General features: G+C 45.5%; 7 protein-coding genes across 13 annotated transcripts in view; 4 read left to right on the top strand and 3 right to left on the bottom strand.

Moving 5' to 3' along the window:
* The window catches only part of Bx (Beadex), a 57,382-nt gene extending 46,128 nt beyond the window's left edge, over positions 1 to 11,254 (bottom strand). Inside the window, exons 1-2 of the mRNA NM_001272759.2 lie at positions 11,000 to 11,254; positions 5,643 to 5,964 (exon numbers count right to left, since the gene is read on the bottom strand). Coding sequence (NP_001259688.2) covers positions 5,643 to 5,852 — 210 coding nt within the window. The 5' untranslated portion in view covers positions 5,853 to 5,964; positions 11,000 to 11,254. The remainder of the gene's footprint in view (positions 1 to 5,642; positions 5,965 to 10,999) is intronic.
* Positions 4,237 to 5,608, top strand: CG6481 (uncharacterized protein). Its single transcript, NM_133079.3, has one exon. It carries the CDS (start codon positions 4,344 to 4,346, stop codon positions 5,340 to 5,342), a length of 999 nt encoding a protein of 332 aa, NP_573307.1. The 5' UTR covers positions 4,237 to 4,343; the 3' UTR covers positions 5,343 to 5,608.
* Positions 6,237 to 11,254, bottom strand: HisRS (Histidyl-tRNA synthetase). Of its 4 annotated transcripts, none has more exons than NM_001272757.1 (6): positions 10,388 to 11,254; positions 8,943 to 9,214; positions 8,656 to 8,871; positions 7,429 to 7,857; positions 6,747 to 7,367; positions 6,237 to 6,693 (listed from the first exon to the last, which is right to left on the bottom strand). In NM_001272757.1, the coding sequence occupies exons 2-6, from the start codon at positions 9,129 to 9,131 to the stop codon at positions 6,484 to 6,486; spliced, it is 1,665 nt and encodes a 554-aa protein (NP_001259686.1). In that variant the 5' UTR covers positions 9,132 to 9,214; positions 10,388 to 11,254; the 3' UTR covers positions 6,237 to 6,483. The 4 variants fall into 4 exon arrangements, with proteins under 4 accessions (NP_001259686.1, NP_001259685.1, NP_573305.2 ...); NM_001272756.1 differs by having other exon boundaries at positions 11,000 to 11,254; NM_133077.2 differs by having other exon boundaries at positions 8,943 to 9,068; positions 11,000 to 11,254.
* A 560-nt stretch (positions 11,255 to 11,814) lies between these two features.
* Positions 11,815 to 13,853, top strand: CG6470 (uncharacterized protein). Of its 2 annotated transcripts, none has more exons than NM_001298480.1 (2): positions 11,815 to 12,345; positions 12,853 to 13,853. In NM_001298480.1, the coding sequence occupies exons 1-2, from the start codon at positions 11,973 to 11,975 to the stop codon at positions 13,491 to 13,493; spliced, it is 1,014 nt and encodes a 337-aa protein (NP_001285409.1). In that variant the 5' UTR covers positions 11,815 to 11,972; the 3' UTR covers positions 13,494 to 13,853. The 2 variants fall into 2 exon arrangements, with proteins under 2 accessions (NP_001285409.1, NP_573304.1); NM_133076.3 differs by having other exon boundaries at positions 11,872 to 12,345.
* Positions 13,854 to 14,160: 307 nt separating this feature from the next.
* Positions 14,161 to 20,799, top strand: Ggt-1 (gamma-glutamyl transpeptidase). 2 transcript variants are annotated; one of them, NM_133075.3, is made up of 4 exons: positions 14,161 to 14,638; positions 18,001 to 19,206; positions 20,026 to 20,266; positions 20,329 to 20,799. In NM_133075.3, exons 1-4 carry the CDS (start codon positions 14,634 to 14,636, stop codon positions 20,614 to 20,616), a joined length of 1,740 nt encoding a protein of 579 aa, NP_573303.1. In that variant the 5' UTR covers positions 14,161 to 14,633; the 3' UTR covers positions 20,617 to 20,799. The 2 variants fall into 2 exon arrangements, with proteins under 2 accessions (NP_573303.1, NP_001285408.1); NM_001298479.1 differs by having other exon boundaries at positions 14,345 to 14,638.
* A 477-nt stretch (positions 20,800 to 21,276) lies between these two features.
* Positions 21,277 to 25,281, top strand: Wnt5 (Wnt oncogene analog 5). 2 transcript variants are annotated; one of them, NM_001298478.1, is made up of 1 exon: positions 21,277 to 25,281. In NM_001298478.1, the coding sequence occupies exon 1, from the start codon at positions 21,830 to 21,832 to the stop codon at positions 24,842 to 24,844; it is 3,015 nt and encodes a 1,004-aa protein (NP_001285407.1). In that variant the 5' UTR covers positions 21,277 to 21,829; the 3' UTR covers positions 24,845 to 25,281. The 2 variants fall into 2 exon arrangements, with proteins under 2 accessions (NP_001285407.1, NP_476924.1); NM_057576.5 differs by having other exon boundaries at positions 21,277 to 25,126.
* A 142-nt stretch (positions 25,282 to 25,423) lies between these two features.
* On the bottom strand, positions 25,424 to 26,555 carry Xrcc2 (X-ray repair cross complementing 2). The gene has a single exon (NM_133074.3). The coding sequence runs from the start codon at positions 26,498 to 26,500 to the stop codon at positions 25,748 to 25,750; it is 753 nt and encodes a 250-aa protein (NP_573302.1). The 5' UTR covers positions 26,501 to 26,555; the 3' UTR covers positions 25,424 to 25,747.
* Positions 26,556 to 26,688: the final 133 nt, after the last annotated feature.

Here is a 26,688-nt window from a genome sequence, read left to right as displayed (position 1 = left end):
TCTGCCGCCTCCTGCCAACTTGGACTTCTATTTATGCGTTGCACAATTTTAAATAATCACCCCGTTGGGAAATTCGGGGCGAAATACCCTTTCGTGACGCCCCCTTTTCCATGGACTTTCTGTTACTTGTGTGTGTTATTTACCCTGATTTATTGCCATTTTCTTTCGGTCGCTGTTGCGCCTTTTTGGTCACTCTTTTTGTTTAAAGATGGGGGCGCTGCTTCCAAAAAGGGGTAGCGTTGGGCGGTCAGGAACAAGTGGCCCGTAAAAAACATTGCCAAACCCTCATCTATCACAATTTTCTTACATTTTTGGGTTTAAAAACGCATTATTTGGCTCTTTTGGTAATTGAAGTTTTTAGTTTTCATTAGCCGCTCTCCGGACAGGGGCCACAAAAATAGGAAAAACAATGGGAAAATCCGGGGTGGTGGCGACATGGGATGACATTTTCCAGAGTCGAGATAAATAGCACCTTTAAATTAACCCATTAACGAGTGGGACACAAATAGCGATATGGATGAGCAGGGTTTTTCAACAAGAAACTGTGAGTATTATAATGAATTTTTTAATTTTTATAGATATATAATAATATATTTTAGCAGGTAATACTTGGAATTAGAGTTCCTAGTTTGATTATTATGGCCATAAATTGGATGGATTCTGGAGCATGCTTAAATGTTTAAAATAATATAAGTTCAATTCTACCAGCAACTTTAAAACATTCCCATGTTAATAGTATTTTCACACACTAATATCCTTGATACTGTGAAGAATACTTAGGGGTTAGAAGGGAAATCACAAGTTTTTAAGTTCCTCAAGCATTTCCAATCCCTCGCTGCCACAATTTACTGTAAGTCGATACATTTGTGCCACTGCCACTTCATCCGTTTTTAAACCGGAAATAAAAAGTTTCATCCGCAGTGAAAGGCGCTTGAAATATGTGTGAAACGTGTGTGCCAAGTACTCAGTACTCAGTACTCAGACCAGTTACCCAGCACCCAGTATTTGGAACTGCGAACTCTGTTCAGTGCCCAAGGAATCCGATACTTATCGGGTGTCGACGTCGCCATCGAATTTGGATTGTTCGGTTCGATCCTACAACAAATGGCGAATCACTTAACACACCGTTAACACCCACATTAGTTGTACTCCGGCGCACGTGAGGATGGGGGCAGGGGCAATCGCCTGGCTGCGTTCCACTTACAGTCGGAGTTTCAATTACTTTTCGACGAGCCACCACCGAAATGATTATATGCCAAGGAAGCCGGCGTCTCATAATCGAATTAAATGCATTGCCATTGCCATTGCCACAGTTGGTCGGGGTTGGCATAACCCGGCCGGAGTCGAAAAAGTCATTAAAAACGCAGGCCAAACGATTGCACGCAAATTTGCTGGTCCCGCTCGCTGTCTTTGTTCCTGGTTCGAGTCCACCGCCCCCCCGCCCAACCAGCAGTTGCTAGTGGTTCAGCACAGCAGCGGGCAGCAGACGAGCAGCCGATCAATTTAGTAGTTTAATTGGCTTGTCATAAAATCGTTAGGAAGGTAACTGATTCATTTATGAATATGCATTTCATATTATTTGACTAGATTTTAAGAATCTCGACTTAGGGAGCTTTAAGATAAAGTTAAATTTTAAAAAATTTTGCTTGATGTTGAAACTTATTCAAGGTAATATTAAGTTTCTAATATTATATTGAGAAGATTGAGAGTCACCGCACTAAATACCATTTAAGTGTAAAGTTTCCGACGTACTTAAGGTATAGTACTTATTTCGATGCTAGTTTTATGCCCGCCATCGTACTCATCACCCGTTTGTTGGCACACATGAGCTGGCCGAACTATGAATGGAATTGGCAATGGAATCGCACGTGGCGATTCTCTGGTCACCCGCGATAAGCAACTGCCGTCGCGTGGCTCCGTTGCCCGGATTCTGCCCCCGACCCACCCGGATCGCTCCGGAGCAGAGATACTATCGATGAATGGACGGATGAATGAGGTGAGCGAGTGAGTGAGTGAGTGAGTGCGCGTCGTGTATTTATGACTCTGAATCCGATTCCGATGCCGAGCCAGATTCATTTCCATCGGGCGATAATCGTTATTAATATTATTAGTGTTTGTTCGCAGGACATACATACATAGATATATGTATGTATGACAAGCAAGACACCCTGTAGTGCCAATCCTTTGGATTGTGATTGGTCCTGGGAACTGCCAAAATAAAAGGTGACCAATGAATTCTTTAGAAAGTCTATCCACTAACGCCTGTTTCATTTTTTTTTATGAGCTTGATTTGGAAAACTAAAGCTCAGATGGATTGTATCTATCTGCAAGGAAACTGAGGAAGGAACTCCCCCAGGGATCTCAGGATATAAAAGACATAAGCCTTAACTCGAATCTAAGCTGAATTTATTGGTTCATTCTGGCATTAATACATTAATATTTGACCTTAAACTGACCGAGGGAAATAAGTATGCATGTGTATGTATGTACATATGTACTCCCACATGCATTGGAAATTACCCGCTAAGCATAAATATTCATACGAGTTAACTTCGTGATCGGCTGGACTGGAAAATGGCAGTCGAGCTTAGCAAATCACAAATTTATGACCCAATCCATCAATGACAATGCGACGGCGACGGGCGACTTTAAAAGGGACCTTCCCTCGCACCACCGAACCCAATTATACCGCACCACACCACACCACACCAAACCAAACCACCGCACCACTCTAATCGCTTCCCACGATCGCCGCGGTGCAGCTAGCATTTCCATATGTAAAGTTGCGCCTTCATTAATCCGTAAATTAGAAGCATTGAATGATATCAGTCGCCCTCTGAAGTGCACCCTCTTCCCAGTTCCACTCGGAATTCCCGTTGCCCAATGCCCAATGCCAATCCCAATCCCAGTCCCCTAAAACAAATCACTGCACACGGGGTTCGAGCCGAGCTACCAAGGGCAGCTACCTCGAAATCCTAGCCCAACACAGTCCACTGCAATCCCACCACCGTGCTGAACAGTGGGACAATATGTATTTGCTATAGATAAATAGCTATAGATATAGATAAAGTGTGTCAGTTGTGCGGGTATTATTCGAAAAATAAAAATTCATTTAATATCAACAGGGTGTTAGAGCATTTAATTTATTTTATTAATAAAAATATTTATAGCTGTAATAAATATAATAAACATTACATATGATATATGCAAAAATATATATTCAAATATATAATTATAAGTAATAAGCACTGAAATAAACACAAAATTTTATATATCAATATATGTACGCGTATAAACCTTCTAAAAATATTTGGTAAATATAATAATAAATTGAGCAAAAAAAGAAATGTGCATGTGTGTTGAATTTAGTTAAATATTTTTACGTTTTTTATAAACAAAATTTAAATTAAAATTAAATGTGGGAGGGCATGGTCATCGGGCGATAATGGAGCCATTCGAGCACACTGTGCGACCCCTGGCAACCTTCAACTTCATCGCAGTGACATGTCAACGGCAGCAGCAGAGACACCGACAACAGCAAAAACAACAACAAAGGCCGTGGAGAGCAACAACAAATTGTTGGACAATCGTTGAAATGAAATGAAATGAAATTTCATATTAAAACAGTATTAGCTGGCGGAGATCTCTGTGGCGGCGCCTGTCAGAATCAGTGCGCGCCGCTACATTGCGTTGGGTCATTTGAATGAGGAGCGGCGATTCCACCCCACTTTCCACTTCCGCCCTCCGCAGAAATGAACCCGCAACGCCGCCGAATCCCCCCCTGAAACAGCCACCCCTGGCACCTTGCCATCAAATTGGACGCACTGAAGCATGAGAAATGCGGGGACAGCCTCAATCAGGACTCAGTTCGAGTGTAAAAACGAGGCGATGAGCAGCCGCGAACCGCTTGACATTTCTCTGCTGTGCATAATTAAATTAAGAGATGCCAAATGCGGTACACAGTGCGAAAATGTGAATGCTTATGGTAGAAGAAAATACCAAGTGGATATACGGTTATTGGTATTCTTGCACTCTGAAATGTTATGATGCAATGATTATTGTTATTTTGTTATTTTGTTATATATATAAATAACAATTTCTTTTTAACATGCAAAAATTGTAATTTTTGTGTTTCAAAATCATTTTCCATGGCCTTCTTTGCGCTCAGTGTAAATTATGGGATCATGCTGCTGGGACATTCCTGCCAAACTGTTTCACTTTCAGTTAAAGCCTTATGCTTACCTTTCACAACTTCGTACACAGAACAAACGAGTAACATTTAACATTTTAACAAACATTAAAAAAAAAAAAACCAAATTTCTTCGAATCGCCTTGAACACAAGATGACCAAGTACTTCAACACGCACATCCTACAATCGCTGGTGGGCCAGCTGTCCGCCGAGCATCGGGATCGTTATCTGAACCGGAGCACGGCGGGCCGCTACGTTCTGTATGCCTCCTCCGATCCTTGCAAGGAACTTCATCCCCGGACCGTGAAGAGGAGTTTACGGAATCTGTTTGCAACGAATGCGACGCCGCATGAATGCGTCGTGAGAATCCGTGAGGAAAAGTTCTTGTATCCGAAGCTGGATTGCCTCAAGATGACGGCGAAGCCGTTGGGCTTGAAGAGTGCTATCGAAAATATGTTGAAATCGGAGGAAAGATTCCTCAGGATGGGCACAAATTCCGAATCCTCAACGAGTATCATCAATCTGGATGAACGGGCAAGGGGCGGCCTCAACGCCTCCTATGATCCCAATATGTTAATTGGGGAGAGTAGTAGTAACATAAAAGTTCTCCATCATAACCCCACTTTCTTTAGCCATTCCTGCACCTTCGGGACAGAAAATCGTCTCAGAAGTTGCATGGATTCTCTCCATGCACAGATACTTAAGAAGTTTGAGGAGAAGCAAGTGGATGTTGATGAGCCAAGCTCCGCGATGAACCAGATGTCGATGCAGGAGGCGAGTTCCGAGGTTAGCTCAGAGGAGAACGATATTCCGGAACAGCTGATCCATCTGATCAATTCCTTGAATAATCGATGGAATGAGATCCGCCGACATGAGGAACCGAGCGAAATCTACGTTAACGTTTTTGAATTATTATGGAATGCCTTGAGCTACTGCATGCAAATCGTTCGTCGATTCTTTTTCAACAGGAGGGAGGAGCCAGGACAAGGGTCAATTCGATCCTATATGGACCGGGCACACTATGCTTCCTTTATTCTGGGACCAGCCACTGATGAGTGCATAGCGATCCTAGCGGATCGCATCGTTACCATAATCAAGTGGGCAATGAATAAGGAGCTGCAACCTTCTGAGATTGCAGACGAGCCGCAGTAGATGCTATTTTCGCGGTGGCTGTGCGGCAGTGGAATTTCCCCTCCCCAAAACCTGCGAGCCGAAGACGGAAACGGAGCAGCAGCTGGGGAATGCATCAAACATTTACTGCCCCTCCACCAGTCGCTCTTTAAAACGTTTGAGTACCTCCGGGATATCGTGTTGCTCTCGACTCTCTGTACCCGATAACCCCGAGAAGGAGCCATCAGTGTTAATTCGATGTGCGTTCAATCCTTGTAGCCAAAATTTTAAGTAAAGGAATATAATATAGCTTCTGGGTTTTTTAATCGACGACTGACTAACCTTGAAACCCACTGGTTCCATGGCGGGCGTGACGAGGGCGGCGGGATTAAGCTCGATGTTGATGTTGTTGGGCTCCATGATGAGCCCCAGGCTCTGAAGATTGCACACCTCCGGCAGCTGTAGGGTGGGCGTGGGCACCTTGAGCACCGCCACGGTGCAGTCGATGCTCGACGCCGTCACCGTCGCAGTGGCGGGCAGCGTCTCCGGCATGCTGGCCACCGCTTCAGACGGCACCGACCTCTGCTCCTCGGCGCTGCTCCTCCGCCTCCCGATCCCTATGCTGACACCGATCTTGACTGGGTTGGTGCTCCGCGTCGCAAATCTGCAAGATAGTTGACATTCATTAGATTTTAAGACTTGTAGACTGCATTTCACTTTCATTCGGAACGGAATGCTAATTGGATCAAAACTTATTACGCAAAAGCCTAAAAGTATAGAAAAAAAAAGTGGCATGTGTTGGTGGGTATTATGGGATTATGGAGCATACTTTCAGGCAACGAAACAATGCCCACATATCAAACTTGCATGATAAAGTCGTGCACATATTGAACAAATATTGAACCGAAACCCGAGAAAAACAATTGGTTCCGGCTTAAATGCGAGTCGCTTCTGCGTTTATTTGTTTCTTTTTAGTGTTCATTTTGGTATAAGTTGTCCGCACTTATTCCTATGGTTACACTGTAGACCTAAGCATAGTAGCACGCGGCGCCTCCGGCCAGGACACCAAGAATACAAAACGTACAAATAGGAAAAAAAAATTCATATACTTCGATGCTGGATGGTTCATAAATTAGGAGCGGGAGCGTTTAAGTGTCGCTAATATCAGTGTCGTGAAAAGAGCCTAGGCGGAGGCTTGCTGCCGTCGCCGGATCTCGGCGGCCAGATCCTCAAGCTTTACGTTGGTCTCCTCGCGCGTGGTCACCTCACGCAGTTTGACCAATCCCTGCGCCAGCTCTGCGTCGCCGAGGACAACCACCAGAGGAATCTGGTGCTCCTCGCAGTGCTGCAGCTGTACTAACAGCTTAGGGTTCAGCTTGTAAGAGTGCTCCGCCTGCGAGGATTTTAAGATTATTATGCAGTCTCCTGGATTCAACTCAAACATACCTTCACGCCCGCATCCCACAGCAGGTTCAGAACCTTCAGACGCTGCTCGTGGAGACCCTTGTGGGCGGAGGCCACGTAAACCTCCACGTCGCTGGTTCGCAACTTCAGACCGCTTGCAGCCGCCCGCGCCTCCAGAACCGAGAAAATGCGCTCCACGCCAATAGACACGCCCACGCAGGGCACAGCCTTGCCGCGCGGATCGAACATGCCCACCAGGTTGTCGTAGCGACCGCCTCCAGCCACGGATCCCACGGTGGCCGGCTCGTTCGCCTGCTCTCCGTTCTGCTGTGATGTCTTCGCCGGAGATGCCACGGTGGCGGACTCTCCCTTGAGCACACCTTCGTAGATAACACCGGTGTAGTAGTCCAGGCCACGGGCCAGACTCAAATCGAAGCTAACTCGCTTATCCAGACCGAATATGGAACAGTACTTAAGGAGCTGCTTCATGCCCTCCAGACCCTTTACGGCATTTGGCACAGCCTTGAGCTTCTCGTTGGCCAGCAGTTGTTCCACCAGCTCGGCACCGCCGCTCAGTCGCACGTACTCGCCAATTCGATCCGCTGCTGCCTCGTCCAGACCCTTCTCATCCACCATCTCCTTGCGCACATCCGCCCAGGGCGACTGGAATAACCGATACATTACAATATTGACCACAATTGCAGTTAGCAGCGTTTGTGCTCACCTTATCCAACTTATCCACCGCTGAGCAGATGGTGCGGAAGCTATCCGCCGGCACTCCGCACGCCTGGAACATGCCGTCCAAAAGCTGGCGGTGATTTAGCTTTATCACATAGTCTCCAATGTCCAGCGTGTCCAGTATCTCCGACACAATCTTGACGCACTCGGCATCCGGCAGCATGGGATCGTAGGTGCCGGCGATGTCGAAGTCACATTGGTAGAACTCCCGATAGCGACCCTTGGTCATTGCCGGATTGTCGCGTCGATAGACCTTGGCGATGTGGTAGCGCTTGATGCTCGAGATCTTGTTCATCGCCAGGTAACGAGCCAGCGGCACGGTCAAGTCATACCTCATCGATAGGATCTCACCGCCCTGATCCTTCAAGTCGTAGATCAGCTTTGAGTCCTCGCCGTACTTGCCCGTCAGCACTTCCTGTGGTGATGGATAATAGAAAAATAAGTCGAATATCTAGACACATGACATGAAATGTGTAAGGATTTATACCACAATACCATACAATTTTTACTTGTGGTTTCTGCTTAAATACCTAATTAACTACTTTTATACCAAAATTAATGATGGCGAGCCATTAAAATTATGTTACTTTAGTCTTTATAGTATATGTTTCCAATTGAATACTAGAGATTTAGAAACAAAGCTGTGTATACTAAGTGCTAGCAAATTGTAGGCTTCTGTGGCTTTATCACTTAACTTGGGCGCAGCTCAGTGCTATCACAATTATATATATATAAATCATTCAAGACCCTATCAATATAAATAATTTATTGTTAATAACAAAATGAAGCAAGGTCATTTTTGTTGATTCTGAGATTATAATATTAAAGTACCGAATAAGCTACCAGAAACTAATTGGGAATTGATGACACCATATCCTGCATTTTTACCTTGTACCTGTTTTTGGAAACCACTTCAATCTATAATATCCCTCTTTTAAATTGGACATTTCATGAATTGTAGAGTTTAAGTTAATAATAGACCCATAATAAAGCCTAATTAGTTAGACATTTCAAATTTAAGTTAGTGAATCCATTAGTATAGAGCTCTTCTATGATCATTAAATTGTATAATGAAATAGAATCTAAGCTATTAGACACCTCAGGATACCTTTCTAGGTGTTCACCTAAACAAAAACTCCTTACATAATCCTCCAACAATTCTCATAGTCTTGAACAATATCATCCCACTCCAATGTGACCCAGGTGAACTCACCTTCAGCTCGAACACGGGCGTATCGATGGCTTCGCCGCCGTGGCGCTTGAACACCTGGACGATCTTGTCCAGGACGCCCTGGCGCAGGGTCATCTGCTGAGGACCATAGTCCCGTGTGCCTTTGGGCGTCTTTAGCGTGAACTTCTGATTGGTGGGGGCGGCATCTCCGCCAAGAGTGGCCTTTAGGGCCAGTAGGCGGGCGACCTCCTCATCGATCTGCAATGGAGAGGCGGGAAAAGACTTCAGAGAGGGGACATGGACATGGTGGGGATTGCTTAGATGCTAACCTGATGCAGTTGCTCATGTTGTTGTTGTTGTACTTGTGCTTGTTGTTGTTTTTGTGGCTGTTGTTGTTGTTGTCGTTGGGCTGGAACGCCGGACGAGCTGACGCGTCCGCCGCCAGAGGGCGCCGTCTGGAACGTTGCACACTGAAACGCAGCACTACAGCGCCACTGGCGGCCAATTGAACGCAACATGTTATTTTTTTCTTTTTTTTTTTAAGTTACTAATTTTTTGTCGTTTTTCACTTGCAACAACTTTCTTTTGCAACTTTTCAAACCTAATTAAACAACAACAACAATAAGTTTTGCTTATTTTACAACTAGTTTAGTGTATGGTGAGAAGAAATGAAGTGTGTCGGTGTTTTGTGTGTGTGTGTGCAGCTGAAGCAATAAATAAAAATAATCATAATACATTATTGCGTTCCATTGACCGTCAGCGCTGATTTTTTTTTGTTTCTCCCGTTTTTGGAAACAAGTTTTTGCAATTTAAAAAACACTTTTTTATGACACTTGAAGCGGAAAAAACAGGAAAGTGACGCGATATAATGGAAGCTGGAAGCCAAACAGTTCAAGGACACTCACACCACACACACACACACACAAGATCAAGCTAGATTACCGTTAGTCAGCTGATCTCGTCGGACACACACACACAACAGCAACTTTAGTGATATTTAAAAATAGGTCACTTTTAAGCTTATTTGTTATTATATTTCATAAATTAAGCTGTTTAAAAATTGGTTTGTACTATTAACTATTAGATATTAAAGCCAAAACTTAAAAATGATGATAGATATAAGGGAATTCCCTTAAAAACGGAGAGACAGATAGCTCTTAAAAAAAAAATAGTACATAAATCTATATATAAGATATTGCCTCTTTACAAGGCTACAGATTTGAACAATAGGAATAAGTGCAGTTGGTGGTAAGCGTTGTTGCAAATGCCTCATAGCCCAAATCACATGTTGCAGTCGTCAAGTCTTGGATCGGTTGATTGTGGTCTAGCAGGTTTTTGATATAATCGCTATAACCACCATGTGCCTTTTGTACATGCCTCCTGTTTGACCAGTCGCTCTCTTTTCAGTCAGTCAGTCGGTCATAGAGCACTCACTTTGGTGATGCAAATCCAGCTATTAGTCTCATTTAGCTACTTGACTTTAATTAAATCTAAATCTAAAATTATGAAATTAAATCTTTTTTCGATTACTGAACATGCAAGCTTCAACTTCAAATCTGAAAGATATCCTAAGTATCCCAATTGGATTATTTAATACCTGTACAATACTTGTTCTAATTGGACAGCGTCTAGAACATCAAAGAGTACAGGAAAAATCACTTTAAGGTCTTATTAACACAAAAGATTATTGAGTTTTCTAGAAGTCTCCAACTGTTTTCAGCACAGTTTCAAGGAAATCCAGCCAAAGATTTGAAGTGAGCATCAGTAGACTTACATCAGCAAGAGATTAATATAAACAATTGCTTCTATTAGTCACAGCTTCGGACAGCACTGCTAATTTAAGCTACTTTCCAGCCAAATAGTCGGGACAATAGTTTGGCATCACTGTGCACAACACTAACACACACGCACACAGAAGCAGTGCATTTGCCGTTGGCCAGAGCGAGACAACAATAACAACAGAGTGGCACGAATGTGCGAATGCGAATGTAAATGTGAAAGTCTGCGCGCTCCTTTAATTTGCCGTTTTTCCTTTGCACCGCTCTTCCGATGTTACATTCATCTAATTATTACACTGCAAAAACGAAGATTTCGAACAACTCCAAATGCCAGCGCAGCATGTGTGTGTTTTTTGTTATTTCCCTTATTCTCAACTGCATGACGATCTGATGAAATATGTATGCGAGTGGGATTTCGAATTTGATGACGAAAGCAGGGCCGGGAATTACGGCAACAATTGCACTTATTCCATTGTACACACACAAAGGGGGATGACACTGGAAGGCGGACGCGTTGCTGACGGGTGGGGGGGTTGGATGGTGGAAGTGGTAGTGCTGGGTGGAGGGAGGGAGTCGGTTTCCAACTGGAAGTACGACCAAAAACTGACCTTCTCCTTCGACTCCTTCGCTGCTTTCAATTGACGGACGAGATCGCCTTGCACTTTGATTTGCTCCAGAATCTGCTCACGCGTATCACTCATATTCCGTGCTCGATGGCCAAAAATGAAAAACGGCAAACGGTTGACAGTCCACTGCAAAAGGCGGGCGCGCGGCGTTTCAATCGTCTCGAATCGACACGGCGATTTATGCTGTCTTTTCCAGCTTTCAGCTGCTTTTTCTGCGCTGCTGGCCAAAAAAAAAATTCGCACGCGGTGGTCAATGTGACCGTTCGTCGCGTGGTGGGAAAACGTGCGCTAGTGCGAACTCAAACCGTGGTTGATAACTGGGCTGGCGGACATGTAAAGTGTATAATTTATAATTTATTAACAACAATCAACACACGAATGCTGGCCACTGTTAGTAATATTAACTGCACTACAATTTATTAGCTAATTTTATCGTTTTTTTTTTTTTTTAAATAAAAATGTTCATGTCACTTGATTGCGTAAAGTTGATCTTGTTTGTTTTTTGTTTTAAACAAGTTCAAATAAGTTAAAATAAGTTGATTCGATTACAGCACAAACTTATCTATCCTAAAATCATTAAATAGAATATTTTTTGTCAAAACTACATATATTACAAATCATCAATTAAAAAAAATATATTTTTTTTTAAATAGCAAATCCTGAAATATTTTAAGAAGCGTTTTTTGTTTAAATTGTTGTTTATTGTTAAATTGTTTAAAAATCGAAAAATTCGAAATGAAATATAAGATTGGAAAAATGTTTTTTACTTCAACATTTAAAATTTCCCTGCCCAGCAGGCGATGTGCTTAGTTTCATTGGTATATATTTAAGCATCACCCTTAGATTCAGTATTCCTTCGACACCGACTGACTACAAACTGAAATTAAAAAAATAGCATTGAAAATTAATAAGACACGCTACACATACACAAACACACACGCACACCACACACGAGATGAACAAGCCGCAAAAGCCCATCAAGGTGAAGCGCGCCAAGCGGACCGGATGCTCCAGGATTCAGCCGCAGGAATTCGTGGAGGCTCAGGTGGAGAACGCGCGCAGGGCGGTGGAGCGCAAGCTGATCTACCTGTCCGAGTCGAACAGAGCCAGTGCATCCACTCGGGCGGCCAAGCGAAGCACGGCTGGCGCAGGCGGAGGAGCAGGGCGGGAAGGATCGAGCATGGCTGGCCATGCCCATGGTGAGCGTCGCAGGCGCAGCAAGAGGAGTCTGCTACACGCTCCAGCTCAGGAAGAGACCGACGAGGAGGAGAGTTCGCCGCTGGAGAAGACGAACAACTACGATAACAGAAGACGCAGCAGTTGCAATCGTAAGTTACAAATACATTTGCATATCGTCGATTTGGGATGCACCTTTCTATATGATCTTGGGTATTATTCAAGCTAGAGACACCAAATTTGGTATACAATACGTTATTGGTTATTAGAACTCTTTAAAATCTTGAAACAGCAGTATATATTTATCATCATTACATATATCATCTACTTAAGACCCTTCTTTCTATATGATCTTGGTGCTTAGTTAGGCAAGAGACACCAAATTTGGTGTACAGTACTTTATTGGTTTATTATACTCATATAAATCACGAAACATAAGTTTCAAGTGCAATTTATTTTAAAACAACGATTACAATTGTAGGTTATTAAATATAATCGATTTGGACACCTGTTATCTATATGATCTTGGGCCTTATTAAAGCTACTAACACCAAATTTGGTATATAGTACTTAACTGATTAATATAGTATATTAAAAGTGATATTAATTTAAGATCTCATATTGAGTTAACCAATTCTCCATTCTCCATTCTCCAACAGTATTGCTATCTCCTCGTCGCAATGGCCTCACGCCCCGGAACTACGAGGCCGAGGCCGAGGCAGCGGAAATGGAAGCCATTATGGCCGCACAGCAAGCCTCCAACGGAACGACGAAGCCCGATCATGATGAAGGAGATGGCGGGGAGTATCAGGGCGGACCGTTTGGCCGACTGCAGCTGAAGCCGCTGGGCAGCTATGCCACGGACCAGCAGCTGCCCAGCTACTCGTGCGGCGTGTGCGGTGCCAAGTTTCACATCCGATCGCTGCTGGGCGCCCACCGGCACACCCACGACGATGACTTCAAGGTGCGCTTCCGTGCACGGCGACCGCGGGAGAGCAGAACCACCCTGACCACCGTCCATTTGTGCAAGTACTGCGATCGCTCCTTCGACCTGGAACGCACGCTGCACATCCATCTGCTGAGCTACTGCAAGAAGATACCGCCGCAGCAGCGCCGCAAGCTGGCCTTCACGGAACTGGCGCACGAGAAGAAGGCGCCGTTGCCCAACTTTCAGCGGGCGCAGCAGCCGGTTCACCACCAGGGAAACAGTGCCACCAACCAGCAGGATCAGATGACCCAGCAGGAAAAACTTCAGAAGATTATCATGCGCGAGTCGGCAGTGCACGAGCGCTGGCGCTAGTCGTCCTCATTACCAATCTTCACCAGAAACTGGATGCAGAACCAACGCTTGCTTCCAAACACCAGAAGAATCCATTGAAACGAAAGGAAAATTGTCAAGTGCAGGGCGTATGCAGCTCAACTGTATTTGATTTGTTTACCAGGATCATCAAAATTTGTGGAATTGAAGGCAAAATTATTAGAAGTATGAATTGAGCACAATGACACGATTAGTGGGAGACTCACCTGTTCTGAAGACCGAAACACACACTGGCGTTGAATAGTCACATTCCACAAACGACGGTCAATTAAAACTAAATTAAGAGTCCCCAGCACGTTGATGCAAATGTATTGAATATAATTAAATATTTGAACTAAACAGAAGATTTACTTGCAATGAATTGTCATTTCTTAGATACTTGGCGGAAAGGTAAAAGAATCATAATCCATTGAGGCTTTAAAAGCATAATAAGATACTAAAATGGGTATATATATTTTTAAATTTATCGAAAAAATCGATGAGAAATCGCTTCCTCTCTAGTCCACTATCTAATATGTAAAGAAGAATGATATCGATGTATTACAGAAGCGCTTCGATACCCAGCTCGAGCAATCGATACGATAGCTGTGCATCGATACATTCGCTCAATGAAGCTGACTGCACGCACGTCCGTTGCGTCACCGGCGCTACCTTGCCTTACCGTTTACCGTTCACCGTTCACCGTTCCGTTCCGTGCCGAGCTTTGGCGGTCAAGCTCAAAGTTTCTGTGCGCTATCTCTTTCGCGCTTGCGGCGGCGGCGGTGGCGTTGGCGGTAGTGGGTCGTGTGCAGGGAATACAAGATAGGCGATGAGCGGCAACTCGGGCGGATCGAAGCCATCAGTCGATCGCAACAGGTGCTGGTGGTCACAGGCGGGAGCTGCCGGAATCGAACGGAATCTTGTTGGGACTGTCTGTCGTCGGTGGCCTTTGGAGAACATAGAAGAGCACATCTGTCCGCTGTTGTTCATATATAATTTTTTCCGTGCTTTTCGCGACTCTTTGTTTTTTCTGTGTGTTTCTGTGCCTCTGTGCGTTTCCGTGGCCAAGGCGACCAACTTATTCCGGCTCAGCTCCAATAGTCAACCAATATTATACGAAATTCGCCATAGCAAACGGGGACAATGAGGTAAGAGTGGACTAAAGCAACGGTAGATGCAATCGGTGTACAGTGGAGACTCTGTAACTCGAACCGCCAGGATATTTTGGACCATAACCGCCATAATATTGGCTTCGAGTTAAGAGAGTTATTGCAGTATACAACTAATTTAATAAGCCCATATTGATATTTAAAAGTGCGGTAGACCTTGAGACAGTGAAATCACAATTAACTTCGCTAACTGTGAAAATTCTAATGAATGTCTCACCTGTGCAAATTCGATGCGAAACCAAAACACGGTTTTCAAATTGGACACAAATCTTTAATTTGCAATGGCTTAAAATGCAGCCTAATAGAGAAATTATTACTCGTGGAGCTTTTTTTTTTGTTTTTTTTTATAATAACTTTTGGTTCCGCTAGTAAGCCCAGTTTCAAAGTTTTACACGTTTTTGCCACCACAAAATCGAACCGAACAGAACCGATTATTATTATTATTATTATTTGTGCACTTGTGTAAATACAAAACGTACAAAAAGCACAACAAATCATTTAGTCACTTTCAGTTATTAGATATTAGACATTTGGCGTTAAGCAAGTTGAAAGATCGAGATCGGTATCTCTGCTCGCCGCAATTAAGTTGCCCCATTATTTTAGCGGCAAGTCGCATAGCATTGCCAACACCCCAGATCGTGTCAGATAAGATATATCGGTAGATCTGCCCATTTGCACGACATCGTTAAGTAATGTGCACACATGTGCTCCCCCTCCCCCTCCCCCCCCATTCGATTGTCCAGCTGAAATGGATACATCCGATTTTCGGTCATCCAACTGGCGCGCTCTTTTTGTGACCGCCTCTGTTGGCCGAATCTCAGGACACCCGAAATGCGTCATATCCATGGCAATGCGTTTGTTCCAAGACAAGTTTATCAAAACTGTCGAATGTGGGCAATTAGCGGGTTTAGCGCTTGATTGCCCCACTTTACGACGCCCCATAAGATATAGTACCGTGTACATGGCTCAGATATGGCTCAGATACGGTCAGCTATAAGGGGCATGAAGTTTATGGCGCCCGCAGAGGAAACACGCGAATTTTTTGAGGACCGTTCATTCAGCGGGGATCATTGACAGCCGGTGCAATTTATGGATATATACAGCGATAAGATTGGGATATCACATGGCAGTGAATTTTTTGTTTTTTTTTTTTTTTGGGGCCTGCGACCCCCACGAAGGCAGTGCCATTGAAATCATTGAAATGCGACTATTATGGTCATAAAATTGATTAGCGAACGGCTATGGAAACTGGTTTCCAGTCGAGGAATCCCCCCGCCGGTATTTTGCATAATTCGTGAGAACCCGCAGCGCAATTATCGCTGGAAATGAGCACTGCACCATACGCTACTACACGTACTCCCCCACTTCATCCACCTGTATCGTCGTAGATCCCATCCGATCCGCACCTGCCGCCAATCGGCCAAGGATGACTTTCGTTCCTCTCGGCAACGTCACTGACTTATCTTCGAGCTCCGCTGCAGACACGATTCGATTTTGATGACGGGGCACATTTGGCGAGGGGAAAAAAAAGCACTGATAAATGGAAATGTGCTGACTGTTTTCTGATTGAAACCGTTTGTACAATGTCGCAGCTGCGATCTTTGGTAATTAAACGATGTCAACATTCCGGAGATCACTAGATATCTTCGCGGAGCAGGAGGCTTTCATCTTGGAAAAAAAAGATGCCATCCGTAACATATTAACTAAAATACATATGTGGTAAGGGTACTTTGCCATATAACAAACAGCAGCACTTGAGTTCCGTGAAAACAGTTTGATCACCTTTTATCAGTTGTTTAAAGATCTCTTCAGAATCAAGTGCATTCGCAAGTGTTTTGAGAATATTTCGGAATTTTTATTTCTCCATCGGTTCAAAGAACATTTCCATAAACTTTTACGGCCAACGGTTTCTCGACTTTGAAATTCCGAAAATGCCCACACTGATAAAGGCGGATAAAGGGGCTATAATCCCGGCCAGCCAGCCGACCAGTTGGCCAATGGCACAATTGCCGATCAATTGGAGGCAGCACAATGCTACCGATGGTAGTAAATCCATTAAAGGTGAAGTAACAAGGAGTGAGAGTGTAGTGCCTGAATGAACCGAATCTTATCGTCGAACGATAACCGCACATAATAATAATAATAATAATAATATGCAGATCCAGTTGGTTTACCATACCGAATGACGGGGCAGAAATGGAGCATTGGATTTGCAAAGCGATGGCCCTTGAGGATCTTAATCTGCAGACGGGACGCGATAATCGATCGTATCGATCGAAATATTTGGGATCGCGAATGTGGAGGACGCATTTTTCGGCGTTACGGCCACTAAATCGAAGTACTTGCGACTTTCCCCCCGTAGAAATCTACGTTAATTATAGAAAATTGCCTGTTAATAGCGCTTGAGTTTTACGATCTCTGTTTGGCATTTTTATGGCACGTTATCGAAGACTTGGGCACTCCACATCCATTGCCGATAAGTCGTCACCCTCGCCCCGGACAGATGGTGGAGGGTATGTCCGGACTCATCCGGTACGTGGACATGACTGCGCCTAAGCGCACCTACGAATATCCCTTTGTCATGGGACACTCCACACAGCGGGGCAATCACTCAACTGCGGCCGTAGATTGTGGATAGCCTTTATAGTGGGCAGCTACTGAATCTGCAGATAGCTGCTTTTCATTCACCTGCTTTCCAGATAGATCGATCGCAATGATTCGGCTAATTTGATTTAACTAGTGCCCTAGTGTCCATGTCCAGAGATTACAATCCAGGCTATCAAGTTGGCAAATAGACCGTTCTATTCTAATCTCACACTTTGTTTACTTCTGGCCATCGTGACCATTATAAATCTTATATAATAACACACATAATTCAAGTATAGCCATTACTTTAGACTCCTATTTAAATTTATGACTTACTCTTAAATATATAGATATTATGCTTTGAAAGTATAATAGTGTATATAAACCAGTTAAGCGCTTCTTTAGTTTTATCTTGTGTAGTAGTAGTATCGTTTCAGTAGAAGATTTGCATCTAGAATTTTCAACTTTAAGAATTACTAACATATTGCGATGAGCTTGTCTACCTTAAGCATGTTCGTAAATCGAAATGTAGGGTATCACCGTGTCGAGGCGGCCTGCCAGCGAGTGACTCGGCGAATTGGCTGTTTTCCGATAGCGGCGTCCAAAATCAAAGCTAATCGACACCGCCGATCCACCACTCCACTCGACCAGGTCCTCCAGCTCTTCAGTTTTGAGGGCCTGGGGCCACTGATGGCGATCGAGATCGCGATCGCATCCGTTGATTGTCTGACTCTAATGAGATTCTCAACTTGCAGGATTGTGTGGAGTAAGAAGCTCTTGCTATGGCTACTGCTGGCTGCCCTCATGGTGACGGCGTTGACTCTGGGCTTGGTCTTCGGTCTGAAGAATCGGGACACGCTGTACATCAGCGGAGCCGTGGTGTCCAATGGCATCGGATGTGCTGCGGTCGGCGGTGAAATGCTGACCGATGGCGGTTCCGCCGTGGATGCAGCCATTGCTACGCTGCTGTGCGAGGGCCTGCTATTGCCGCACTCAATGGGCATTGGCGGTGGCTTCGTGGCCACCATATATACGCGAAGTAGCCGCAAGGTGGAGACGGTGATTGCCAGGGAATCGGCACCGGCGGCCGCGCACAAGGACATGTTCGTGGGCGAGACGTCGATTACGGGCGCCAAATCGGGTGCGGTGCCCGGCGAGATTCTTGGCTACTGGGAGATGCATCGTCGCTATGGCATCCTGCCCTGGAAACGCCTCTTCGAGCCGTCCATTAAGCTGGCCCGCGAGGGTCATGTTGTTTCGCGCTATCTGGCCGCCGCCATCCAATCCAAGCTGGATAACATTAAGGCAGATCCCGGGCTCTCGGCCGTGTTCCTCAACGCAACCGGTGATCCCCACTTGGAGGGCGATTACATGAAGCGTCCCGCGCTGGCCGACACGCTGGAGCGGATTGCCGAGAATGGAGCCAAGGAGTTCTACGATGGCGGCGAGACGGGTCGCAAGTTCGTCGAGGATATCCAGAAGATGGGCGGCATCATTACGGAGCAGGACCTGCGCGATTACACGGTGCGCTGGGAGAGCGATGGACACGTGTCGGCCCATGTGAGTGGCACGTACACGCTCTATTCCACGCCCATGCCCAGCAGCGGACCCGTTCTGGCCTTCATCCTCAACCTGATGGCCGATCTCTATACGGACAATGAGCCGATCTATTGGCAGCGCGTGGTGGAGGCCTTTAAACACGCCTATGGCCAGCGCACCAATCTGGGTGATATGTATGCCGATCCCGTGAGCGCCGCGTCCATCAATGCCACCCTGGAGGAGATGCTCAAGCCGGAGTTCCTGGAGAGCGTAAGGAAGCTGATCCACGACAATAGCACTTCGGAGGACTACCTCTACTATGGCGCCAACTTCACCGTGGAGGAGGACCATGGCACCGCCCACATGAATGTCTTGGCCACCAATGGAGACGCCGTGTCCATCACCAGTACCATCAATAACTAGTAAGTGTTCATAGAATTTCATATTTAGTGTTTAGGGATTTACTAAGGATTACGAACTAAGGATGGGTATTCAGATAGATATTTGGGGATTTATGGAATTCGCAATACACTCAACTCCTAGACAATTTAACTCAGAAAACAATTATTTTGAAATTTATTTTAATTGCAAGCACACGAAAAGTGCTCGCACATTTTTTCCCAGTGTAGAGACACCATTCGGTTTGGCCGAACCTGTGCGCAACCATGTTGGAAGCTAGATGACACTTTTCACCATACCCAACATGTGCGAAGCAACAGCAAGAGTGGTGAGAGTTCTCTCCCACAAACAAAACAGTGCATGTGAGCGGTGCACACACATATATTAACATTCTCCTTTCCCACCATGCTTTTGAATCGAAGCTGCAGGTTCGATTGACAAACACACACATTTGAAAGACAGGGGAAACTCTTGGTTTTTTTTCACCTTGGTGGAGAAACCAATTTGTGTCGCTAGCTACGAAGTTGTTGATACTCAACGAGCTAGCCATCGTTCAGGGTTTTTAATTGACTTGCAAATGCTGCGGATAAAGTAAGCAGGTAAAGGTGTAAGGAGGTCCAAAAATTGTCTATACACATAAAGGCTTACAATGGGCTATCACCGAAAAATCTTTTGTATTTGTGTGTAAATAGTGGTTTAGAATAGCGGTTTTCCCATATACCAATATTATAAGGTCGGGTTTGAGTCTGGACTAAGGCCTAGGAAAGTGCAACTCAAGAGTTCGCGCTTTTTATTAACTTTCATTTGTATATTACCTATATTCACATATAAACCCTTTACAGTTTCGGCTCCAAGGTGGCTTCCACCCAGACGGGAATCATTCTGAACGACGAGATGGACGACTTCTCCACGCCGGGCGTGATCAATGGCTTCGGTGTGCCCGCCTCGCCGGCCAACTACATTTATCCCGGCAAGCGTCCCATGTCCTCGATGAGTCCGTGCATTATTGTTGACCAGGAAGGCAATGTACGTTTGCTGGTCGGAGCAGCAGGTGGCACTCGCATCACCACCAGCGTGGCAGCTGTAAGCACTTGGCGTTAATTGCCCTTAAGCATATAATTATAATTGAGGTTCTTGTCCATCAGGTGATCATGAAGTACCTGCTACGCAAGGAGAGCCTCACCGCGGCCGTGAACAATGGCCGCCTCCATCATCAGTTGGCTCCCATGCGCGTGAGCTATGAGCAGGAGGTGGACAGCAGCGTTACCGACTACCTGAAGCAGGTGGGCCACGAGATGTACGAGGAGCCCGTCGGCTCCAGCTTTGCAGCAGTGACCGCCATTGGGGCGCTGGAGCAGCCGGAGCCATTCTATGATCGCCGTCGCATCGGCAGCGCCCTCACTCTGGCCAAAACCAACAAGATGCAGCATTAGGATGCGTGTGATTTTATTTATTTAATCTAGTTCGTAAGTCGCATGAGCCGTGGCCTGCGAGTAATGTTTACCAGTATTTCGAATAGAGAGTGTTTTCGAAAATTCCTTTTTTATGTACATAACTACCAGGCTGTGAGTGCCCGATATATCCAAATAAACGGATTTTTGTTATCCTTTTTCCACAAGTGCCTAGGTATCTATTATTCGAGGTGGATTAGTGTACACAAACTAACTAATTTTTGGATGTGCCAGTTTTGGTTGGATCTCGGTACCAAGTCGCGGATGGACCAGACTAAATTGTACCGTAGGTACGTGTGAAGCTGCTTCCTGGAATACTGTACTCTCCAGCTTGTACCTAGTAGACAGAAATTCAAAGAAAAGTGGGCGTGAAAAGTGGTTACAATGTACCTTCGAATTTCCGCGCGAATGTAGGCAGGATTTTCAAAAAAAAAAAAAAAAAGAACAGGACACGAGTTCGTCGATGGAATCGGTCGTCGCTGTGCCTCGCGTTGCGTCGTCTGCAACATGTTGCACAACATGCGGCGGGGTGAAGTGAAAATGTGTATGGTGGTGGTGGTGGGTCTGCTGGCTGGGCAACATTTTCATTTTCGACTGCGTTTGTTACCACGAAAGACTTAAATGCCGAACCGAACGAGTTCTTCAGTTGTTTACAATTTGTCGTTGAGGGTGGATTACTTCGTCGCGAGTTTCGTTCGTGCATGATGCGGTTGTGGTTGATTGTATACATACATACTATGCACAAATCCAGTTCTCATTTTGTTATTTTACAAATTCTCAGCGAGCGCATGAACTGGCAGCCTATAGCGAGCAGCTAATCACAATATTTACGGCAGATTCGTGGACTCAAGGAAATTCAGCCAGCAGCCAATCGATTTTCTAGTGTTATCGAAAAACATTTTTCATTCCTTCATTTCGTTCAACATCAAATCAAGTCGAGTCGAATCAAATGAAATCCAATCAAATCACAAAATCACATCGCATCAGCTGAACCGAACCGAATCGAATCGGATCGAATCGAATCGAATTCAATCGAATCGAGTTGAATCGAACTGAATCGTCTTGAATGGAATCGCACTGAAACGAACGAGAAGGAATAATAATAGAAGTAACAATACTAGTTACTACTAACAATACTCTGTAATAGTAATAGTAAGAGGAACAGGAATAGGAATACACATACTCCAAAGCGATAATGAGTTGCTACAGAAAAAGGCACTTTCTATTGTGGCTCTTGCGTGCTGTGTGTATGTTGCACTTAACCGCGAGAGGGGCATATGCCACAGTTGGGTTGCAAGGAGTGCCGACATGGATATATCTCGGCCTCAAGTCCCCCTTCATCGAGTTTGGCAACCAGGTGGAGCAGCTGGCCAATTCCAGCATACCACTGAACATGACCAAGGACGAGCAGGCCAATATGCATCAAGAGGGCCTACGCAAGCTCGGTACGTTCATAAAGCCAGTGGACCTGCGGGACTCGGAGACTGGCTTCGTCAAGGCCGATCTCACCAAGAGACTGGTATTCGATAGACCGAACAACATTACATCTCGCCCTATTCACCCGATACAGGAGGAGATGGATCAGAAGCAGATAATCCTGCTCGACGAGGATACCGACGAGAATGGCCTGCCAGCCAGTCTCACCGACGAGGATCGCAAGTTTATAGTGCCGATGGCGCTCAAGAATATATCGCCCGATCCACGCTGGGCGGCCACTACACCGAGTCCCTCCGCTTTGCAGCCGAACGCTAAAGCCATCTCGACCATTGTGCCCTCGCCTCTGGCCCAGGTCGAGGGGGATCCCACGTCCAACATCGATGACCTGAAGAAGCACATACTCTTCTTGCACAACATGACCAAGACCAATTCGAACTTCGAGTCGAAATTCGTTAAATTCCCGAGCCTGCAAAAGGACAAGGCCAAGACATCGGGAGCTGGCGGTTCGCCGCCCAATCCCAAGCGGCCCCAGCGGCCGATTCATCAGTATTCCGCGCCCATAGCCCCACCAACACCCAAGGTGCCCGCGCCAGATGGCGGCGGCGTAGGAGGAGCAGCTTACAATCCCGGAGAGCAGCCAATTGGTGGCTACTATCAGAACGAGGAACTAGCGAATAATCAATCCCTTCTTAAACCAACAGATACCGACTCCCATCCAGCGGCCGGCGGTAGCAGCCATGGCCAGAAGAATCCCAGCGAGCCCCAGGTGATACTGCTCAACGAGACACTCTCCACGGAGACCTCAATCGAAGCGGATCGCAGTCCATCGATAAACCAGCCCAAGGCGGGATCGCCTGCGCGCACAACAAAGCGACCACCTTGCCTGCGCAATCCCGAGTCCCCGAAATGCATACGTCAGCGTCGGCGGGAGGAGCAACAGCGGCAGCGGGAGCGGGACGAGTGGTTCCGCGGTCAGTCGCAGTACATGCAGCCCCGGTTCGAGCCGATCATACAGACGATTAACAATACGAAGAGATTTGCCGTATCAATCGAGATTCCAGACTCCTTTAAAGTATCCTCCGAGGGATCGGATGGGGAGTTGCTTTCGCGAGTCGAACGCTCGCAGCCCAGCATTAGTAGTAGTAGTAGTAGCAGTAGTAGCAGTAGTAGGAAAATCATGCCAGACTATATTAAGGTATCCATGGAGAACAACACATCCGTCACGGATTATTTTAAGCACGACGTTGTGATGACATCGGCAGATGTCGCCAGCGATAGGGAATTCCTTATCAAGAACATGGAGGAGCACGGAGGCGCTGGCTCCGCGAACAGTCATCACAATGATACGACTCCAACTGCAGACGCATATTCGGAGACAATCGATCTTAATCCCAATAACTGCTATAGCGCAATAGGTCTAAGCAACAGCCAAAAGAAGCAATGTGTTAAGCACACCAGCGTGATGCCGGCCATAAGTCGTGGTGCCCGTGCCGCCATCCAGGAGTGCCAGTTTCAGTTCAAGAATCGCCGCTGGAACTGCAGCACAACGAACGACGAGACCGTATTTGGTCCCATGACCAGCCTGGCTGCTCCCGAAATGGCCTTCATCCACGCCCTGGCCGCGGCCACGGTGACCAGCTTCATAGCTCGCGCCTGCCGGGATGGCCAACTGGCCTCCTGCAGCTGCTCCCGCGGCAGTCGACCCAAACAGCTCCACGACGACTGGAAGTGGGGCGGCTGTGGCGACAACCTGGAGTTCGCCTACAAGTTCGCCACGGACTTCATCGATTCGCGGGAGAAGGAAACCAATCGCGAGACGCGTGGCGTTAAGAGAAAACGCGAGGAGATCAACAAGAATCGCATGCATTCCGATGACACGAATGCTTTTAACATAGGTATTAAACGTAACAAAAACGTAGATGCTAAAAACGATACAAGTTTGGTAGTGAGAAACGTTAGGAAAAGCACTGAGGCTGAAAACAGTCACATACTCAATGAGAACTTTGATCAGCACCTATTGGAACTAGAGCAGCGCATTACGAAGGAGATACTTACATCCAAGATAGACGAGGAGGAGATGATTAAGCTGCAGGAGAAGATCAAACAGGAGATTGTCAACACCAAGTTCTTCAAGGGTGAGCAGCAGCCGCGCAAGAAGAAGCGAAAAAACCAGAGAGCCGCCGCCGATGCGCCCGCCTATCCGAGGAACGGCATCAAGGAGAGCTACAAGGATGGCGGCATATTGCCGCGCAGCACGGCCACTGTCAAGGCCAGGAGCCTGATGAACTTGCACAACAACGAGGCCGGACGTCGGGCGGTGATCAAGAAGGCCAGGATAACGTGCAAGTGCCACGGCGTGTCCGGCTCCTGCAGCCTGATCACCTGCTGGCAGCAATTGTCCTCCATCCGGGAGATTGGCGACTATCTGCGCGAGAAGTACGAGGGCGCCACCAAGGTGAAGATCAACAAGCGTGGCCGCCTCCAGATCAAGGACTTGCAATTCAAGGTGCCGACCGCTCACGATCTTATTTACCTAGACGAAAGTCCCGACTGGTGCCGCAATAGCTATGCGCTGCATTGGCCGGGAACGCACGGACGTGTGTGCCACAAAAACTCGTCGGGATTGGAGAGCTGTGCCATCCTCTGCTGCGGCCGGGGCTATAATACGAAGAACATTATAGTTAACGAACGCTGCAATTGCAAATTTCACTGGTGTTGCCAGGTTAAATGTGAAGTTTGTACGAAGGTACTCGAGGAGCACACATGTAAATAGAGCGTTGATTGAATTCGAATGTCTTAATGTTTGTGACTAAGCCATGAAGGAAATAATCGTATTTAAACAGATAATTATTTATTGAAATTACATTTAAATTAATGATTGTATTTAATAATAATTTTTACTAATTTACCGGCTTTTAAGCACTACCAAAATCAATCGGCGGATAACATTAAAAAGCCCCCCCCCCCCCCCTCCTCTCCATTTTAATTGCCATTACCATACACCATCATATTGCTTCTTCTTAAAATGCTAAGAAAACGATAAAAAAGGAAAACGAAAACGAAAAAAAAAACTGCTAAACAAAACCACCTTACTTATGTATAGCTTTTAGAAATCATTAGTTTTAAGTATAATTCTGGTAGGGTTGGCCTTCTTCAAAAACAAAAAAAGAACATAGTGAAGGTTTCAACACAATTTTAAAGAACTGTTGTATTTTTTTTAATTAAGATAATATTACTGATATATAATATTAAATATATTACTGAATGGAATAAGTCATAAAAGCGAACTTTCCTTCTAGATCTATATGGACTATAATTTTCTTTGTTCGAGCGGGTAAAACTAGGAAGATATCACGGAAATTAAAGTATATTTGAGTTCGTAACTATCTAGATAATGTAGAAGTTATACCTTTTTTTTAACTTAATTAGTTGCACAGATTACTTTCTCACTCATAGGCCTTGAAATTGTCTAATAAAGGAGTAATAACAAATATAATTTCTAATCCCTAAAAGGAAGATATTATTAAAGTTAAATTGTTAAACTATATACAATTTTCTTAACCTATCAACTCTATATACAATTTAATCAACTCTATATACTCTATATACAATCGTTTACTTCTTTCAGTTCCTAGCATCATTTTGTCCTAAGATTAATAATAATAATTTAACTATGTTAACTGGGCTGAGTCAGCAATGCCTCAGTAATTTCCTTGCTAGTATTTGTATCCAAATGAATTCCATTGCTAAACGACAGCGGCAGTCCATTCAAGAGGATCTGGTTTTGAATCTTCTGCATCCTGACATGGTACTTTATGCCAGCCTCGGGCAAGTTTTCGCCAAAACGATTCTCCAGAAAGGCAGACTCCACCGTGTACATGCCGCAGACGATGGCATCCTTGCAGAGCTTCTCCAGGCGCGCCTGGAGCAATCGATAGTGGCGATACATGGACATTCTCTTGGCAATCTTAGGCTCATCTAGCCAGTAGAATTCGCTGAGTGTGTCCATGGCAACCAATTGTATGCCAGGATCATTGATGATCGCGTAGCGGGCGTCGATTAGCGACGTGGAAACATCATCGTTTGCAAAACAGTTGAGGAATCGCACGCGACTCATGCACTCGCCCGCAATCTCGGCCAGCTGCTCCTCCGTGGGGCATTTCGCAGCAATCACTTCGCCGACAGAGTACGCCTTCAGCTCCATCCTAATGCTCTTGGCCAGAGATTCACGGTTGATCTTGTGACTCAGATTGATCAGCAGGACGCTCCACTGGCGACCACCGAATTTGTAGGGCACCAGGCAGTGGGCCACCAACTGTTGGAGCACCAGGCTTTTGCCACTGTTCCCTGGGCCGGAGATCTCCACCAGCGTATCGGCTTCAAAGCCGCAGGAGCCAAAAACGGCAAAGTGGAGTTGATGTGAGCCCATTAGGTTAAATTTACAAATTTGCGCCCTGGCATAAACAAAGGAGTTATCGATTGTGGCCTTTATCGATGACAGCCACCTAAAGTTGAATTGCGCAGCGCTGAAACATATTTAACACTAAATGGAACTAGGGCATATCGAATAGTTAAACAACAGCAGCAAGCGTTTCGTTATAACTTTCAGTTAGCATT

The sequence above is a fragment of the Drosophila melanogaster genome, chromosome X (assembly GCF_000001215.4).
Source record: "Drosophila melanogaster chromosome X".
NCBI lineage: Eukaryota > Metazoa > Arthropoda > Insecta > Diptera > Drosophilidae > Drosophila > Drosophila melanogaster.
Note: the sequence above shows the minus strand (reverse complement) of the source record. Positions and strands in the feature narration are given on the sequence as shown.